The following is a 21611-nucleotide window of genomic DNA, read 5'->3' as shown; positions in this document are numbered from 1 at the left end:
GCAGGTTCTCAGGGGGAGAATCTCCCTGTCCGTGTGGAACACCTCCCTCTCAGAGACTGAGGCTCCCTAACCCCTCCCTCACTCACTCTCCCCACCCTCACTCATCCATCACTCACTCCCGCCCTCCCTCACGTTCCCTCACCTCACTCCAGTGTGAGGGACAGGAGGAGGCCATTCAGCCCCTCAGGCTTGCATCACTATTACATACAATCATGGCTGACCACATGCAGTGACCTTTAATCTCTGACCTCTGGTCACTGACCTCGCTGCCATCGGAAACAGGGTCTCCCTCTCTCTCTGATCAAACCCATTCATGAATTTAAACACTTCACGGTTTCTCCGGCTCCGATGGGAACCATTCCAGGGTTTTCCAGCCTTTTGTTAATTCTCTCAGCACATGATCCCAGTCCACTTCATGTCCCACCCCATGTCTGCGACCCAGAACAACCAGACTCACTCTCTGTCTCAGGAGGACAGTTGTTGTCAGATTGCGATTGGTCTCGGGAATGAAGATGACCCCCTCCTCAATCTGCCCTCATTCTCCTCCACAATTGCCCCGATCATCCTGCGGAGTTGACAATATGCCACCCTGACCTAGGACACGCCGCTCCCAGGCTGTTCCCTGTCCCAGTGTGAGTAAGGTATAAACTGTCTCAGTGTGTGTGAGGTGTTGCCTGTCCCAGTGTGAGGAAGGTGCTGCCTGTCCCAGTGAGTGAGGTGCTGCCTGTCTCAGTGTGAGTGAGGTGTCACCTATTCCTGTGTGAGTGAGGTATTGCTTGTTCATTTGTGAGTGAGGTGCTGCCTGTCGCAGTGTGTGAGGTGTTGCCAGTGTTAGTGTGAGGGAGGCGCTGCCTGTCCCAGTGTGATTGAGGTGTTGCCTGTCCCAGAGTGAGTGAGTTATTGCCTGTCCCAGTGTGTGTGACGTGTTGCCTGTCCCAGAGTGAGTGAGTTGTTGCCTGTCCCAGTGAGTGAGGTGCTGCCTGTCTCTGTGAGTGAGGTGCTGCCTGTCCCAGTGAGTGAGGTGCTGCCTGTCCCAGTGAGTGAGGTGTTGCCTGTCCTAGTGCGAGTGAGGTGCTGCCTGTCCAAGTGCGAGTGAGGTATTGCCTGTCGCAGTATGAGTTGAGTGTTGCCTGTTCCTGTGTGAGTGAGGTATTGCCTGTCGCAGTGTGAGTTGAGTGTTGCCTGTTCCTGTGTGTGTGAGGTGCTGTCTGTCTCAGTGTGAGTGAGGTGTTGCGTATCTCTGTGTGTGAGGTGCTGCCTGTCTTAGTGTGAGGGTGGTGTTGCGTATCTCTGTGTGTGAGGTGTTGCCTGTCACAGTGTGAGTGAGATGCTGCCTGTCCCAGTGAGTGAGGTGCTGCCTGTCTCAGTGAGTGTGAGTTGTTGCCTGTCCCAGTGAGTGAGGTGTTGCCTGTCCCAGTGAGTGAGGTGTTGCCTGTCTCAGTGTGAGTGAGGTGTTGCCTGTCCCAGTGTGTGAGGTGTTGCCAGTCTTAGTGTGAGGGTGGTGTTGCCTGTCTCAGTGTGTGTGAGGTGTTGCCTGTCCCTGTGTGTGAGGTGTTGCCTGTCACAGTGTGAGTGAGGTGTTGCCTGTCTCAGTGTGAGTGGGGTGTTGCCTGTCCCTGTGTGTGAGGTGTTGCCTGTCACAGTGTGAGTGAGGTGTTGCCTGTCCCTGTGTGTGAGGTGTTGCCCGTCACAGTGTGAGTGAGGTGTTGCCTGTCTCAGTGTGAGTGAGGTGTCGCCTGTCACAGTGTGAGTGAGGTGTTGCCTGTCCCTGTGTGTGTGAGGAGCTGACAATCACTTGTTGGGTACAAGGTAATGAGGGTCTGGCGTAGCCAACCCTTTCCCCTCACGAGTGTTCCCCAACTGAAGGGATAATATTAGCCATGGGCTCTGTTTGGGATCTCCTCGAGTTGTTGCTCTCATTCCCGACAGTGTAAAACCGATCGTACCCACTGGGACAGCTCTGGGGCTTGGGGAGGGTGGGGGGGAACAGGGAAGTCATTCCGGGAGCAGACTGAGAACAATCTTGACAAACTCTCTCCTGGTTCACCCCTTCCTGATGGTAATGTTAAATTATTGTCGTAATTCATCCTGGGAGTCAGCTGGAAAGGAACGAGTGCTATGCATTCCTCACATTAATTACCTGTCAATGGGAACAGGGGGGAACTGGTCTGAAAAGGTTGGGAGGAATAGATAGCAGAGGTAAAAACAATGACTGCAGATGCTGGAAACCAGATTCTGGATCACTGGTGCTGGAAGAGCACAGCAGTTCAGGCAGCATCCAACGAGCAGCGAAATCGACTTTTCGGGCAAAAGCCCTTCATCAGGAGTGCAGGCATCTGACTGACAGGAGATGTGAGAGTGAGAAAGCAGCAGTGCTGCTTGCTTTAACTTGTGGCCTAAGTGAATTCTGATTAGCACAGTCGGAGGAGAGTATGAGAGAGAGTGAGAGTGAGTGAGAGAGAGAGAGAGCCTGCAGTGCTGATCCCTGTGATAACATTGTGCTTTGATAGCCAACATTAATGAATTGGCCCATTATACTTTCTCCTCAGTCAGTGTCATTTATCTCTGTTACCCAGCAGTGACACCACAATCAAAATTACTATTACAGTCAGATACCTACTGGAGTGGCAATTTATAGAACTCTACAGGGCTTCAGAGAACAGCCAAAGGATTGGAAGCTGAGGTGAAAACTAACAGTAATAAAATTCATGCTGAGGCTAAACTGACAGTTTGTATTTAGATACATACAGTAAAAAATGAAATTAGAGGCATGTATCATGGAAAAGGGCAATTAAATCTCAAGGAAATGAGTGCAGAGAAAGTACAGGTTTTCAGCAAGTGCGGAATATAATTCAGGCTGCAGCTCCACACACTGGGCCTGACACAGACAGACACACGTACACATACCACAGCATCAACACACACTGGGCTGCCTGCTTTCTGCTCCTGGGCCTGGCCAGGGTGGGCATTAACAGGGTCTGGGAGCAGACCATGCAGGGGCCTGGCATTCCTAGCTGTGTGTCGCTCTTTGTTGGTGTGCTGGTGGACACAGCTACTCTCACAAACAGTTACAAAGCATCTGGATGAGACTTACAAAGCCAGGGCAGAGTCAGTCACAGAACAAGGTGAGTGCTTGCTCATCAGCACTGAGGGGTGGGGTGAAGGGTCTGTTTCTGTGCTGTACGACCTTCCAAAACTCCAACTCTTGCAGCAACACCTCAGTGACTGAATGAAATCAGACGCACACACAGGAGAGGATACTGAGGTCAGAGAGCACTGCATCAGAGGCACGTCAATAAACAGCCATTCCCAGACACCACTGTGACCTGAGAGGTCACGGCAGTGCAGTTACTCATCAATAACACGCGGGTGGTCATTCCCGGGGCCTGTGGAATATGTCAGCATTACCATTACAAGCTGTTGGGTCAGAGCAAGGGGCTCAGTGTTTGTGTCCCCCAACTGATTGGTCAGTCTGAGGGCAAGGTCCATCACCGAAAGGTCAGTCTGAGAGAGGGTATGACCCCTTCATTGATTGGTCAGTGTGTGGGCGTAACCCCTCACTGATTGGAGGGAGTGACCCCTTCACTGATTGGTCAGTGTGTGGGAGTGACCTCCTTACCGATTGGTCAGTGTGTGGAAGTAACCCCTCACTGATTGGTCAAAGTGAGTGAGGGTGTGACCCTCACTGATTGGTCAGTGTGGGAGTGACCCCTCATTGATTGGTCAGTGTGAGGGAGAGTGTGACCCCTCACTGATTGGTCAGTGTGTGGGCGTGACCCCTCACTAATTGGTCAGTGTGGGAGTGAGCCCTCAATGATTGGTCAGTGTGAGGGAGGGTGTGACCCCTCACTGATTGGTCAGTGTGGGAGTGACCCCTCACCGATTGGTCAGTGTGGGAGTGACCCCTCACTGATTGTTCAGTGTGAGGGAGGATGTGACCCCTCACTGATTGGTCAGTGTGGGGGGGAGTGTGACCCCTCACTGATTGGTCAGTGGGGGGGGGGGGGGGGGGGGGGGGAGTGTGACCCCTCACTGATTGGTCAGTGTGAGGGAGGGTGTGACCCCTCACTGTTTGGTCAGTGTGAGTGGGGGGGTGTGACCCCTCACTGATTGGTCAGTGTGAGAGGGGGTGTGACCCCTCACTGATTGGTCAGTGTGAGGGAGGGTGTGACCCCTCACTGGTTGGTCAGTGTGTGGGTCTGTATCCCCATTGCAGACAGAGCCTGCCCGCCTCACCTCAGGATAATTGAAGTGAAGGTGAGGCTGATGGAGGACAGCGACAGTGACTCACAACTCTGAGCTCTCTGGTGAATCCCACTGCAAAACGGTCAGGGCCGATGTGAACACCTCAAGGCAGGAAGGCAGGGAACGGAGCACTCTGTTCCCCCACTCACTCCTGCGGGGGAGGTTAGTGATGTTTTAGACAAGACAAGGCAAGATCAGAGGAGATGAGGAAGAACCTGTCCAGGCAGACCAGAAACTGACAAAGTGGATCCCTGACCAACCCCCATCCAGGAGAGTCTGTCCTGATCTGAGATCAAGCTGCAAATGGACAAGTGATGACACAGACAGCACACAGGAAACATGGCACAGTATAGCAGGCCCAATGTTTGACACTGAAACAGCCCGGTCAAACTGAGCCGAGGGGCTGTGCCCACCTCGGGAATCAGGCCTGGATGGCTTGGTTTCCAAACTGAAATCAACATCGATTCTTGTTCTCAGCTGAGGCCTCAAATCCTCAATCCCTGCGATATGAGTGAAGGAAGGGCATGGTCAAGTGGACAGAGGGCCCAATGGGAGGCCTGGAGTGGAGGAGATGTTGAGTGATTTGCAGGTTGGCAGGAGAACACAGCCAGTGCACGCAGCGATTGCCCTCCTGTGCGTGAGTGGCTGAGATGGGGGTCTGATCAATGTTTAAAGCAGGGTGCAAAATACCAAAGAGGCTGCTCAGGCAGCTCCACACGTTACATGATCGGATAAAAACATACCGGCAGCAGAATCATTTTGCAAAACAGGAGGTTAGCCACCGTCACAGGGGGCACTGTAAAGCTAAACATGACAAGACTGGAAAATGTTTGCATTCTGAGGGATTTATCTGTCCATGTAGATGAGTCACAGTGAGTGACCATGGAGGTTCAGCCAGCAATTAGGAGGGGAATGACCCTGTCTGAGGTATGAAGAACAGGAGCACTGACCTCTCGCTGCAGTTGGACAGAGCCCACTGTGAGTGGAGGGGATGCTTCAGCTCGCCTGACCCAGGGACATGTGCACCCTGAGGAGGGAGTTAACAGAGCAGGAGGACAGAGTGTCCACTGAGGACAGGCCGAGTACATTGGGTTCATCGACTCTCTGGAATCAAGCAGAATGATGGGTAATCCCAGTGAAAATGAAACGTCTCGTGGTGTTTGCCCAGACAGAGTCTGGAAGCAGATGGCTCCGGCCGGGAGAATCGAGAACTTGCTCAGAGCCAGAGACTGACCATTCCGGACATGTCCTCACACAGAGAACAGTGATTCCTCGAATACTCGGTCCCAGACTTACCCCAGAATATGGTCAAGGTGGAGATTATTCAATTATTGGGCACAGAGGGAGCGCAGATACTGGGCTGTGATTGAGGGAGGAACTCCACCATCATTTACTGAGGAGGCAAGGCCCACTCCGACATCTTATACTGTACACAAACTCACACGCACTCCCACACCCGTGCCCACACTCACACACATCTCACACCCATACACACCTCACACACACATACACACACCCACACACACACCTCCCACACCCCACACCCATACACACACCCACACACCCATACACACACCCCCACACCCATACACACACCCACACACACACCTCCCACACCCCACACCCATACACACACCCCCACACACCATACACACACCCCCCACACCCCACACCCATACACACACCCACACACCCATACACACACCCCCACACCCATACACACACCCACACACCCATACACACACCCACACACCCATACACACGCCCCCACACCCATACACACGCCCACACACCCACACACACACACCCACACCCATACACACACCCCCACACACTATACACACACCCCCACACCCATACACACACCCCCACACACCATACACACACACCACACCCATACACACACCCCCACACCCATACACACACCCCCACACTCATACACACACCTCCCACGCCCATACACACCCCCCCACACCCATACACACACCCCCACACCCATACACACACTCCACACCCATACACACACCCCCACACACCATACACACACCCCCACACCCATACACACACCCCCACACCCATACACACACCCCACACTCATACACACACCCCCACACACCATACACACACCCCCACACCCATACACACACCCCCACACCCATACACACACCCCCACACCCATACACACACCCCCACACACCATACACACCCCCCCACACCCATACACACACACCCACACCCATACACACACCCCCACACCCATACACACACCCCCACACACCATACGCACACCCCCACACCCATACACACACCCCACACACCATACACACACCCCCACACCCATACACACACCCACACACCCATACACACACCCACACACCCATACACAAACCCCCACACCCATACAGACACACCACACCCATACACACACCGATACACACACCTCCCACACCCCACACCCATACACACACACCACACCCATACACACCCCCCCACGCACCATACACACACCCACACACCTATACACACACCCACACACCCATACACACCCCCCCACACCCATACACACCCCCACACACACCATAGACACCCCCCCACACCCATACACACACCCACACCCATACACACCCCCCCACACCCATACACACCCCCCCACACCCACACACACATCTCCCACACCCATACACACCCCCCCACACCCACACACACATCTCCCACACCTATACACACATCTCTGACACCAATACACACCTCCCCACACTCATACACACACACAACCCCCACACCCATACACACACCCCCACACACCCATACACACACACCCACACCCATACACACACCCCCACACACCCATACACACACACTCCCACACCCATACACACACCTCCCACACCCATACACCCCCCACACCCATACACCCCCCCCACACCAATACACACACCCCACACCCATACACACACCTCACACCCATACACACACCTCCACACCCATACACACCATCCCACACCCATACACACACCTCCACACCCATACACACACACTCCCACACCCATACACACACCTCCCACACCCATACACCCCCCCACACCCATACACACCCCCCACACCAATACACACACCTCCACACACCATACACACACCCCACACCCATACACACACACCACACCCATACAAACACCTCCCACACCCATACACACCACCCCACACCCATACACACACTCCCACACACCATACACACCCCCCACACCCATACACACATCCCCACACACCCATACACACACCCCCACACCCATACACACCCCCCACATGCATACACACACACTCCCACACCCATACACACACCTCCCACACCCATACACACACCCCCACACACCATACACACACACCCACACCCATACACACACCCCCACACACATATACACACACACCCACACCCATACACACCCCCCACACGCATACACACACACTCCCACACCCATACACACACCTCCCACACCCATACACACACCCCCACACACCCACACCCATACACACACACCCACACCCATACACACACCCCCACACACATATACACACACACACACCCACACCCATATACACACCCCCCCACACACATATACACACCCCCACACCTACACACACACCCACACCCATACACACACCCCCACACCCATACACACACCCCCACACCCATACACACACCTCCCACACCCATACACACACCCCCACACACATATACACCCCCCTACACCTACACACACACACCCACACCCATACACACACCCCCAAACACCATACACACACTCTCACACCCATACACACACCCCCCACACCAATACACACACCCCCATACCCATATACACACTCCCACACACATAGACACATCTCCCACATCCATACACACACCCCAACATCGATACACACCCCCCACACCGATATACACACCCCCAACCCATACTCTCACCCACAACCCCATGCACATACTCTCATACACACATACTCATACCTTCCACACCCACACACTCACTTACACACACACACACTCACTCCCATACTCACACACTCACTCTCACTTCCACACACACACACACACTCATTCCACACACAGTCCCACATCCATGCTCACACTCACACACACCCATACACACACTCCCATACACACACTGACACTCCCACACTCACACACACTCCCACACCCATATTCACACTCACCCTCTCACACCTATGCTCACACCCATACTCACACTCACACACTCCCACACCCATACTCACACACTCCCACACCTACACTCACACACCCACTTTCTCACACCCATACTCACACACACACACTCCCACACCCATGCTCACACTCACACACACCCTCACACCTATGCTCACACACACACTGCCATCCCCATGCTCTCTCTCTCTCTCACACACACACACACACACACACACACACACCCCTATACTCCCACACACATATTTACAAAGAAATGAACCAGGCCGGGCCACCCGGCATCGACCCCGGGCCCAGAAAAGACAATGGCAGAAACAGCCCTGTTGACCCTGCGGGGTCGCCCTCACTAACATCTGGGGGCTAGTGCCAACACTGGGAGAGCTGTCCCACAGACTGGGCAAGAACAGCCTGATACAGTCAGATACACGGAATCCGACCACACAGACACTGTCCCAGACCCCACTGTCCCCATCCCTGGGTATGTTCTGTCCCACCGGACGGGCAGACCCAGCAGAGGGGGCATCACAGTGGGATCCAGTCGGGAGGGAGTTGCTCTGGGAGTCCTGAACATTGACACTGGACCCCAGGAAGTCTCATGGCTTCAGGTTAAACATGGACACGGAAACCTCCCACTGTACCATGTACCATCTTCCCTCAGCTGATGAATCAGTTCTCCTCCATGAGAAAGCACTGAGGGTGGCAGGGACACAGAGTGCCCTCTGGGTGGGGCATTTCAATGCCCACCACCAACTGCGGCTCAGCAGTAGCATTACTGATGGAGCCGGGCGGGTCCTAAAGGGCATCGCTGCTAGACCGGGTCTACAGCAGGTGGTGAGGGAACCAACCAGAGGGAGAAACATCCCTGACCCCATCCTTACCAACCTGCCGGCTTCTCGTTATCTCATTTCTGAAGGCTTCCCATTTCCCAGCCGTTCCTTTACCTGCGAACATCTGCCCCCAGTCAGCTTTCGAAAGTTCTTTCCTAATACCGTCAAAATTGGCCTTTCTCCAATTTAGAACTTCAACTTTTAGATGTGGTCTATCCTTTTCCATCACTATTTTAAAGCAAATAGAATTATGGTCGCTGGCCCCAAAGTGCTCCCCCACTGACACCTCAGTCACCTGCCCTGCCTTATTACCCAAAAGTAGGTCAAGTTTTGCACCTTCTCTAGTAGGTACATCCACATACTGAATCAGAAAATTGTCTTGTACACACTTATCAAATTCCTCTCCATCTAAACCTTTCACACTATGGCAGTCCCAGTCGATGTTTGGAAAGTTAAAATCCCCTACCATAATCACCCCATTATTCTTACAGATAGCTGAGATCTACTTACAAGTTTGTTTCTCAATTTCCCTGACTATTGGGGGGTCTATAATACAGTCCCAATAAGGTGATCATCCCTTCCTTATTTCTCAGTTCCACCCAAATAACTTCCCTGGATGTATTTCCGGGAATATCCTCCCTCAGCACAGCTGTAATGTTATCCCTTATCAAAAATGCCACCCCCTCCTCTCTTGCCTCCCTTTCTATCCTTCCTGGAGCATTTGTATCCTGGAATATTAAGCTGCCAGTCCTGTCTATCCCTGAGCCATGTTTCTGTAATTGCTATGACATCCCAGTCCCATGTTCCTAACCATGCCCTGAGTTCATCTGCCTTCCCTGTTAGACCCCTTGCATTGAAATAAATGCAGTTTAATTTATTAGTCCTACCTTGTCCCTGCCTGCCCTGACTGTTTGACTCACCTCTGTTATCAACTGTTCTCAGATTGATCTCTTTCCTCACTATCTCCCTGGGTCACACCCCCCACCTTACTAGTTTAAATCCTCCAAAGCAGTTCTCGCAAATTTCCCTGCCAGTATATTAGTCCCCTTCCAATTTAGGTGCAATCTGTCCTTCTTGTACAGGTCACTTCTACCCAAAAGAGATTCCAATGATCCAAAAATGTGAATCCTTCTCCCATACACCAGCTCCTCAGCCATGCATTCATCTGCTCTATCCTCCTATTCCTATTCTAGCTCGTAGCACTGGGAGTAATCCAGATATTACTAACCTTGAGGACCTCCTTTTAAATTCCTGCCTAACTCTCTGTAATCTCCCTTCAGAATCTCAACCTTTTCCCTTCCTATGTCATTGGTTCCAATGTGGACAATGACCTCCTGCTGGCCCCTCTCCCCCATGGAACAGTCTGCACCCTCTCTGAGACAGCCTTGATCCTGGCACCAGGGAAACAACACACCATTCTGCTTTTTCTCTGCTGGCCACAGAAACATCTGTCTATACTTCTGACTCAGAATCCCTGAACACAATTGATCTCTTGGAAGCCGACATACCCCTCGTTGCATTAGAGCCAGTCTCAATACCAGAAACTTGGCTGTTTGTGCTACGTTCCCCTAAGAATCCATCACCCCCTACATTTTCCAAAACAGCATACCTGTCTGAAATGGATATATCCACAAAAGACTCCTGCACTAGGTGCCTACCTCTCTTACCCTTCCTGGAGTTAACCCATCTATGTGACAGTATCTGAGACTTTCCCCTCTTTCTATAACTGCCATCCATCACATACTGTCGCTGTTGAAAATTTCTCATCGCTTCTATTTGTCTCTCCAACTGATCCACTCGATGTGATAAGATTTGCATCCAACAGCATTTATGGCAGATATAATCCGCAGTAACCCTTAAACTCTCTTTAAACTCCCACATCTGACAAGAAGTACATATCACTGCAAAGGCCATTTTTGCTCCTTCACAATCTACAGACCCAGAAAATAACACCGTCTTATTCCTCTACAAACACTGCCCCAGGTTAAATTAATAGCTATGGCTTATATTTTAAGTTTAATCAAGAGACTTATCTCCAAAAACATATAATCAAGAAAGAACCCACTGTACCCACTACTGCAGCCTTTCTCTTGGACAGACTTAAAACAACAATTAACTCATCTGTCTCTGTGCTGTGAACTTCACCCAAACAGGTTCCTCCAAGACTAGTTGTGAAATTCACTGTTTGTTAATTTTCCCAGACGCACTCCGAAGTCCAGCGACATATGAATTCAAAACGGCAAAGGCAGGAACTGTGCAGGTTCTCTCTCACTCTCTCTCTCTCCTGCACTGTCACACATATATCACTCACATACACACAAAAACATATACACACCCACCCACATACATACAAATGTGCACATATACACACACACATACACCCACATACACACATGCGCATACACACACACCCACACACAGACACACACAGACACGCACACACACACCTTACACATACATACACACATACACACCCACACCCACACACACTCACACACATATACACACACAAACACACATATATACACACATCCACACATACACATACATATACACACACATGCACACCCACACACATACACACATTCACACACATCCCTGCACCCACACACACACACCCACAGACAGACATATATACACACAGACATATCCACATACACATATATACATACACCCCATGCACATATATACACACACACCCACACCCACACATATATACATATACACCTACACACATGCACATAGACATATATACACAGTCTCTAAGTGACAGGAATGTAAAGAATGCTATGAAGTTACTGTGAGGAATCACCAAATGCTCACACACCTACAGGAGGGGGCAAAAGGCAGTCTGATTGAGCCGTGATGTATTGGGGGAGAGTATGGGATTGGGCCCACTGAGATTCAGAGCAGAAAGCAGACAGAATGGAGCGGAACAGAAAAGGGGGCCAGGTGGGGGCAGGAGGGTGGGGCTGCCTGAGGGACACGATGATGGAGCAGCAATACAATGAGGTAAACAGAGTCTGCAGTTCAACTCCTATCCAACAGCTGGGAAGTTTATTTTATTCATTCCCGGGATGAGGGTATTGCTGACTAGGCCGGTATTTACTGTCCATCCCTAATTGCACAGGACAGTAAGAATCAACCCCATTGTTGTGGGTCTGGAGTCACGTGGAGGTCAGACCAGGTAAGGATGGCAGTTTGCTTCCCTGAAGGACATTAGTGACCCAACACTTGGCAATGATTCCATGGTCATTATTAGACTCTGAATTCTCAATAGTTGAACCATCGGTCAAGACAGGACTCAAAGCCGGGTCCCCCGAACATTCACTGGGTCTCTGCATGAACAGTCGAGTGATAATACCACACAGCCAGTGTCTGCCCAGGTTAGCCTGGTCAGTCAGACAATGCTGTTGCAGGAGTGAAGGCAAGGAAGAGAGCTGCACTATTAAATACACTCCAGCAGCATGGACACCATATCCAACTCAACCCGAACACACGACCAATCAGGAAGAGGAGAGTGTTGACAGGAAGACGACCCAGCCACCTGGAATGGAAGGGGGGCGAAGTGCGTTACAGGGTCCTGGTGACTCACCGTATACAAACAGGATGTACTCAGCACTGTTGTGGCCCATGGTGTTCGCTGCCTCACAGTAATATGTGCCATTGTCGGTTTTATTCAGGGCGCTGATGATCAGCACATTACCCTCAACCACCATGCGGTCAGGATCCGGCAGCTCCGCCCCATCTTTCTTCCACTTCACTGCCTCGGGCCTGAAACACAAACACAAAACACTCTTCATGGGAACGGAGACAGTGTAGCACTCCCTCTAACAGGGCAGCAGTTCCTCAGTACTGACCCTCTGGCAGGGCAGCAGTTCCTCAGTACTGACCCTCTGACAGGGCGGCACTCCCTCAGTACTGACCCTCTGACAGTGCGGCACTCCCTCAGTACTGACCCTCTGACAGTGCAGCACTCCCTCAGTGCCGGATTTGTGTCAGGATGGGTTGATAGTTAGCTTTCAGAATCTTGTATCTTTACTGAATGCTGTCCATGCACATATTACATAACTCTCTTAAAATCACGAGTCTGCATTTGGTTCATTGCAGCATTTGCTGACATTTCGGTTTGTGCTGTAAATTCACTGGAAAACACGCTGCGTTTCTGTACAGGTTTCCTTTCCCAGTGAAACAGCTTCTCAGTTGGATTGTGAGGCATGACGTTAACGAGCCTTGATAGCACCGGGAGGATTGGACAGTGTCCATCAGCCGTGACTCACTGACACCCGGCCCCTGGCAAACTATTCCTTCTTTTCAAAATTTGTCATCTTTCTTGTGAAGGGGCACGTTGTCTCCTGTCTATCTCTGCACTGCCTGTGGCCCCACATCTCTCTGATGTATGGATCTCCTCTTTTTGTGACCTGCTGGTTATAATCACCCGTGCCTTGAGCTGCCTTCAGCCAAAGGACTGGATTCTCTCGCTAACCACCCAACCTTGCTCTCCCACTCTGTGATACTTCTCAAAACCTCTTTGTCCAGTCTTTTGGTGATTTGATCTCAGATCTTATGTGGAAGCATGTCATCTGAATAATGAAGGGCTACGGAGCTCTGAGATACAGAGGGATCTGAGTGTCATGGTGCATAAGACCATAAGACATAGGAGTAAAAGTAAGGCCATTCGGCCCATCGAGTCCACTCCGCCATTCAATCATGGCTGATGGGCATTTCAACTCCACTTACCAGCGTTCTCCCCGTAGCCCTTAATTCCTCGAGACAACAAGAATCTATCAATCTCTGCCTTGAAGACATTTAGCGTCCCGGCCTCCACTGCACTCTGCGGCAATGAATTCCACAGGCCTACCACTCTCTGGCTGAAGAAATGTCTCCGCATTTCTGTTCTGAATTGACCCCCTCTAATTCTAAGGCTGTGTCCACGGGTCCTAGTCTCCTCGCCTAATGGAAACAATTTCCTAGCGTCCACCCTTTCCAAGCCATGTATTATCTTGTCCGTCTCTATTAAGTCTCCCCTCAATCTTCTAAACTCCAATGAATACAATCCCAGGATCCTCAGCCATTCCTCATATGTTAGACCAACCATGAATCACAGAACATTAACACACAGATCCAGCAAGTAATCAGGATAGCTCATCGAAAGCTATAGTTTGTTGTGAGGGGAATTGAATGGAAGAGTAGGGAGATGATGCTTCAGTTATACAGCATATTGGTGAGACTGCATCAGGAGTCTGTGACGTTTTGGTCTCCTATTTTAAGGAAGATTTTCCACAGTAATATCTGGAATGGGTGGGTGTGTGTGGAATGGTTGGATGGGATCCACCTATATACATGATGAGGTACCTAGTGGAAGACTGACCATAATTTGATGGAATTTGTCATTAAGGTGGAGAGTGACCTTGTTGATTGAGAGACTGGGATTGTGAATCTCACTTGGCGAAACGATGATGATGTGAGGCGCAAGCTGGCTAAGATAAATTGGGGAACATTACTGAAGGTATAGCCAATGGTATTCATGTTAACAGTACATGGAGGCGGTGCAATAATAGGTCATTCCTGTCTGACACCAAAATAAACCAGACAAGGTGGCCTGACCGTGGAAAACAGGAACATTCAGGATTGTATTACATCCAAGCAAGCAGGGTTCAAATTGGTCAGTAAAGTCACAGAGCTGAGATTTGGGGCAGTTTCGATTGAAGAAAAAGGGGTCAAAGGGATTGATTAATTGAAGGAAAATACAGCACCAGAGTGAGATTCTGGGGAACTGAGTGTCAAACCTTCGACAGGTCGAAGAATGAAATTGCTCATTATTCCTTTCTCATTACCCGATACCCAGTCTGGGATGGCCTGTTCTTGAACAAAAAAATAGAAATTGCTGAAAGATCTCAGCAGGTCTGGCAGCAAATGTGGAAAGAGAAGCAGAGTTAACATTTCGGGTCGGGTGACCCTTGTCTAGAACGCTCTGCTGGGGAAGGGCCACTGGGACCTGAAATATTAACTCTGCCAGTTCTCCACAGATGCTGCTGGAGCGGCTGAATCTCTCCAGCAACCTCTGTTTTTGCTGAGATTGCCAGCCTCCTCTCATTGGCTCCCCGGGATTGGATTGAGTGACAGGGCAGGTTCAAAAGGATGAAGGGCCTCCTCCATATGGTCATATGTCAATAAAAGAAGAGAAAGACGTTTGACAAATGTAACTGCCCCTGCTGGCTCCTACAGGGAGAGTGAGAACGGGGAAAATTGTGACGGTAAATCACATATTCTGATTCTGTCTTCACAATAAAGTCCAACACATGAGAGTTCTGTGGAAAATGAAATGGGTTCAGGGTGAGTGCACTGACGTAGATAGACAACTGGCTGGGAGGCAGGAAACAGATACCAGGAATAACCAGGACATTTTAATATTGACAGCCAGTGACTGGTGGGACACAGCAGGATCAGTGCCCAGGGCTCGGCTATTCACCATCGATAGGAATGATTTAGATAAGGAACTATTTGCAATATCCCCATGGTTGCAGACAATACAAAGCTGGGTGGGAGGGTGAGCTGTGAGGAGGGTGCCGAGATGCTTCACTGTGATTCGGACAGGCTGTGGGAGAGGGTGACAGCACGGGCAGATGCAGTGTAATGTGAAGAAATATGAGGTTACCTACTTTAGTGACAAAAAACAAGAAGATGGATTATTATCCAAATGGTGATAGTTTGGGAAAGGGGGAGAGCCAATGAGACCTGTGTGTCCCTGTAGACCAGTCACTGAAGGTCAGCCTGTAGGGGGCAGCAGGTGGGGAAGAAGGTAGATGGGATGAGGGGAGAGGATTCGAGTACAGGAACTGGGCTGTCCTGCTGCAATTACACAGGGACCTTGGTCAGACCATTCCTGGAGTTTTGTGTAGCTTTGGTCTCTGTATCTGAGGAAGGATGTTCTGGTTATGGAGAGAGTGACTGAAGGCCGACCCTGTCCAAAGCCTCCACATCCTTCCTTTGGTGGGACACCAGAAGCACACACAATACTCGGAATGGGGCCTGACCAAAGCAGCTGCAAAATAACATGCCAATGTTTATACTCAATGTGCCAACCGATGGTACATCTTGTTCCCCACCTTATCCACGTGTGTTCCCACTCTCAGGGAGTGATGGACTTGTATCTAATATTCTCTCTGTATATCAATGCTCTTAAGAGTTCTACCATTGACTGCATACCTTCCTCTCACATGTGACCTCCCAAAATACATCACCTTACACTTGTTCTCTAGAAGGGTCATTGGACCTAAAATGCTAACTCTGTTTTCTGTCCATAGATGCTGCCAGACCTGCTGAGTTTTTCCAGCAATTTTTGTTTATGTTTGTCTCCCCAAACTTGTCTGGAGTAAACTCCATCTGCCATTTCTCTGCCCAACTTTCTAGCTGATCTATATCCTGCTGTAACCTTTGGTAACTTTCCTCACTATCTACAACTCCTCAATATTCATGGCATCTGCAAGCTTACTAACCAGATCAGCCACATTTTATCCAAATTATTTATACATATTACCAATAACCGAGGTGTTAGGATTGATCCTTGCAGAACACCACTGGTCACAGACCTCCAATCAGAAAAACATCCCTCCATGCTACTCTCTGCCTGCAATGACCAAGCCAATTTACCAACTCACGATGGATCCTGTGACTAAACGAGGGACCTTGTCAAATGCTTTAGTTATGTAGACAACACCCAGCGCCCGACCCTCATTTCATCACTTCCTCAAAAAAAAGCAATCAAATGCGTGATTAAATCTTGTCCCTAACAATCTTCTCCAGTAATTTCCCTCCCACTGATGGAAAGCTCACCAACCTAGCATTTCCTGCATTCTCCCTATTGTCCTTCTTAAACAAAGGAACAACTTTAGCTATTTTCCAGTCCCCTGGGACTTCACCTGTGGCTAAAGATGATACAAAGGTCTTCGTCAAGGCCCTAGCAATATAATACAGTATCAACCAGTCCAGCCGGAGAGTGGGTGTTTTATTGTTGAAGATTTGATGGGCGAAAGAGCCTCTTCTCTTTTGTGTGATCCCATGAATCTATGATTGAAAACGTCGGATTCCCTGGTAGGATCCACAACAAACTGTTCTGGGAAACTGTCCCTACAGTGTGGAAACAGGCCCTTCGGCTCAACAAGTCCATCCCAACTGTCGGAACAGTAACCCACCCAGACCCATTCCCCTACCCTATATTTACCCCTGACTATGAGCAATTTAGCATGGCCAATTCACTTAACCTGCACATCTATGAATTCTTCCTCATGTCTTCCTCTGTTGATCTGACTACCCCAATCAACATGAAGATTAAAGTAACCCATGGTTAATGTACTGGCTTTTTTACACACCCTCATTAGCTCCTGATGTATCTCTGTCCCACCATGTAGGTCCTGTTAAGGAGCCTGTACCTGACTCCCACCAGAGTCTGCTTCCCTCTATGTCTCATCTCTGTCTGGATGGATTCTACGCCAGCCGATTCCTGAGCATTTCTTGCTATCCTTGTTATTCCACCCTACAGCAACAATTCCTGAGGTGCCAATGAGAATGGCCACTCATGTGGAGGGTGACAGGTGGTGGAGGAGAAAGGGGAGAGGAGAAACCAGTGTGTGTGTGAGAGAGAGAGAGAGAGAATGAGTGAGAGACTGAGTGACAGAGTGAGAAAGTGAGTGAGTGAATAAGAGAGAAAGAATGTTGGGAGGTGGAGGCTGCAGGAACTGGCCTTCTCAGGGTACACGCTGTGTTTTCAGCATTTGTGCCTGTTTACAGGTCTGTCTTCTTGACAATGATGCTTATGAATTGCCACAATCAGGGAACACTGCCTTGTTGCTAAAGTCACCTCAGCAGTTTTGGAGTGTGAGAAATGTGCCACGCTGACAGATAATGCTCCTGCGGGAACTCATTCACATACTGCAGAGCAATTTACACCACCTCAGGTGGGCTGCGTCGCTAGAGTTAGTCTCAGGGATCAATTTAACTTTACAATCAGCAGGCAATCCCTGATCTAAATTATTTGCAACTTCAATTTACACTTGCAGGAGGTTTGTAGTGTCTGGCAATTCCCTGTCACTGAGAGGTTGACATGAACGTCTGTTTCCTCAATCCATTTCATTGAAGGAGCGTGTACTGAGTTCTGGTTTGATAGAAGCCTATGTTTCCTATCAAAGAGGAAAAAGGACATTGTTCCAAGCCCAGATGGCACCTGAATGATATATAATCGCCACTAATCAGGGAGGTGCTGGCAGCTGGGGCCCACCGATGAGACAGAGACAATACAGGCCACATCTCTCCCAGGAATGGGAATAATTCAGTGTCTAGTCAATCACACACTCCCAGGTTTCACTGAGCAACCGGAACCGACATCGGGAACCGGAGAAAGGCTCAAACACAGAACAGGCCTGTCTGTGAGGACCACTCCATTAGAGTCACGCCCCTGGCCTTTCCTCACATTCCTATACATTGTCTCTTTTCAGATAACGATCCAACTCCCTCCTGAAATGTTTGAGTGAACCTCCTCCCCACCCCCCACACCCTCAGACAGTACATCTCAGACCCTAACCCCTCGAGTGAACCTCCCCCTCCCCCACACTCAGACAGTACATCTCAGACCCTAACGCCTCACTGCACCAACAACCTTTTCCAGATCAATTTGCTTATTTGTTAATGACCTTTACTCAGTGCCATCTTATTGCTCCTTTTACAAATGTGACCATTTTCTGCCTCATCTGTCAATCTAACGTTCTTTGAAATGTAAATACTTCTTCAGCTCTCCCCTCAGCCTTACTCTCACCAAGGAAGGTGGAATAACTCTACAGAGGCCAGTATCCATCACCGGGTCACCCTGTATTTACTCAGGAACAGACATTCACTTTACTGCCTTGTACAGAGTCAGGTACCAGCTTGGTCTTATCTTTGACATGCCCCTCTTTACCTGTCAGCCTGGGCTCCTTGATTGGACCACACTACCAGCCCCACTCAGAGAACTCCCAGTCTGTGAGGTGCACATCCTGACCGTGTTACAATCACTACAGGAAAAAACATCAGCTTCTCCAAACCATCTCCATCCTCCCTGGTGTGAATCCTGCGGTGAACTCTGTCCCGGACTCTCACATTCTTCTTGTGGTTGTATTCCATTCTCCAGCTGAGGTTGAATTAGTTTCTGAATCACTTTCTATTTTTGTACTCCATGTCCCTAGTAATAAAGCTGAGCACACTGTTTATTTTATTAACTGCTCTCTCTACCTGTCCTGTCACCTTTAATAATTTCCACACAAACACCAGCTCTCTTGTTCCTGCATCCTGTCCCCTTTCACAGTAGGACCTTGATTTTATATTGTCTCTCCACATTCTTAGTACAAAGTGTCTCACCTCACATTTCCCTGCCACCAACCTGTCCACTCCACCTTTCGAAGCTCTGCACTGTTCTCCCAGTTTACAGTTTCACCAAGTTTTCTGTAATCTTCGGGTTTGGAAGCTGTCCTCAGAGAACCAGGCTCCAGATCATCAATACATACATCAGAGATAACAAGAGATAGAACATAGAGAACATAGAACATAGAACAATACAGCACAGAACAGGCCCTTTGGCCCACGTTGTTGTGCCGAACATCTATCCTAGATTAAGCACCCATCCATGTACCTATCCAATTGCCGCTTAAAGGTCGCCAATGATTCTGACTCTACCACTCCCACGGGCAGCACATTCCATGCCCCTACCACTCTCTGGGTAAAGAACCCACCCCTGACATCTCCCCCATACCTTCCACCCTTCACCTTAAATTTATGTCCACTTGTAACACTCTGTTGTACCCGGGGAAAAAGTTTCTGACTGTCTACTCTATCTATTCCTCTGATCATCTTATAAACCTCTATCAAGTCACCCCTCATCCTTCGCCGTTCCAACGAGAAAAGGCCGAGAACTCTCAACCTATCCTCGTACGACCTATTCTCCATTCCAGGCAACATCCTGGTAAATCTTCTCCGCACCCTCTCTAAAGCTTCCACATCTTTCCTAAAGTGAGGCGACCAGAACTGCACACAGTACTCCAAATGGGGCCTAACCAAAGTCCTGTACAGCTGCAACATCACTTCATGACTCTTGAATTCAATCCCTCTGCTAATGAACGCTAATACACCATAGGCCTTCTTACAAGCTCTATCCACCTGAGTGGCAACTTTCAAAGATCTATGAACATAGACCCCAAGATCCCTCTGTTCCTCCACCTGACTAAGAACCCTACCGTTAACCCTGTATTCCGCATTCTTATTTGTTCTTCCAAAATGGACAACCTCACACTTGGCAGAGTTGAACTCCATCTGCCACTCCTCAGCCCAGCTCTGCATCATATCTAAGTCCCTTTGCAACCGACAACAGCCCTCCTCACTGTCCACAACTCCACCAATCTTCGTATCATCTGCAAATTTACTGACCCACCCTTCGACTCCCTCTTCCAAGTCATTAATAAAAATTACAAACAGCAGAGGACCCAGAACTGATCCCTGCGGAACTCCACTTGTAACTGGGCTCCAGGCTGAATATTTACCATCTACCACCACTCTCTGTCTTCGACCGGTTAGCCAGTTTTCTATCCAATTGGCCAAATTTCCCTCTATCCCATGCCTCCTGACTTTCCGCATGAGCCTACCATGGGGAACCTTATCAAATGCCTTACTAAAATCCATGTACACTACATCCACTGCTCTACCCTCATCCACATGCTTGGTCACCTCCTCAAAGAATTCAATAAGACTCGTAAGGCAAGACCTACCCTTCACAAATCCGTGCTGGCTGTCCCTAATCAAGCAGTGTCTTTCCAGATACTCATAAATCCTATCCCTCAGTACCCTTTCCATTACTTTGCCTACCACAGAAGTAAGACTAACTGGCCTGTAATTCCCGGGGTTATCCCTATTCCCTTTTTTGAACAGGGGCACAACATTCGCTACTCTCCAGTCCCCTGGTACCACCCCCGTTGACAGTGAAGACGAAAAGATCATTGCCAACGGTACTGCAATTTCCTCTCTTGCTTCCCACATAATCCTAGGATATATCCCGTCAGGCCCGGGGGACTTGTCTATCCTCAAGTTGTTCAAAATGTCCAACACATCTTCCTTCCTAACAAGTATCTCCTCTATCTTACCAGTCCGTTTCATACTCTCCTCTTCAACAATACGGTCCCTCTCGTTTGTCAGATCTGCACTGACCCCAGGGGACACTTCACTACAAACCATTCACTCACCTGAAAAACATCCATTAACCATGACCCTGTCTGTTTTCTCTCACTCAGCCAACTGTTACA

At 49.6% G+C, this 21611-nt stretch overlaps 1 protein-coding gene across 1 annotated transcript in view; it reads right to left on the bottom strand.

The window, feature by feature from the left end:
* Positions 1–21611, bottom strand: part of cadm2b (cell adhesion molecule 2b) — a 367808-nt gene that overhangs the window by 93943 nt on the left and 252254 nt on the right. Inside the window, exon 8 of the mRNA XM_060832840.1 lies at positions 12887–13065. Coding sequence (XP_060688823.1) covers positions 12887–13065 — 179 coding nt within the window. The remainder of the gene's footprint in view (positions 1–12886; positions 13066–21611) is intronic.

This window comes from Hemiscyllium ocellatum, chromosome 12 (genome assembly GCF_020745735.1).
Source record: "Hemiscyllium ocellatum isolate sHemOce1 chromosome 12, sHemOce1.pat.X.cur, whole genome shotgun sequence".
In the NCBI taxonomy this organism is placed as follows: Eukaryota; Metazoa; Chordata; class Chondrichthyes; order Orectolobiformes; family Hemiscylliidae; genus Hemiscyllium; species Hemiscyllium ocellatum.
The sequence above is the reverse complement of the archived record's forward strand: the minus strand, read 5'-3'. Positions and strand labels throughout refer to the sequence as shown.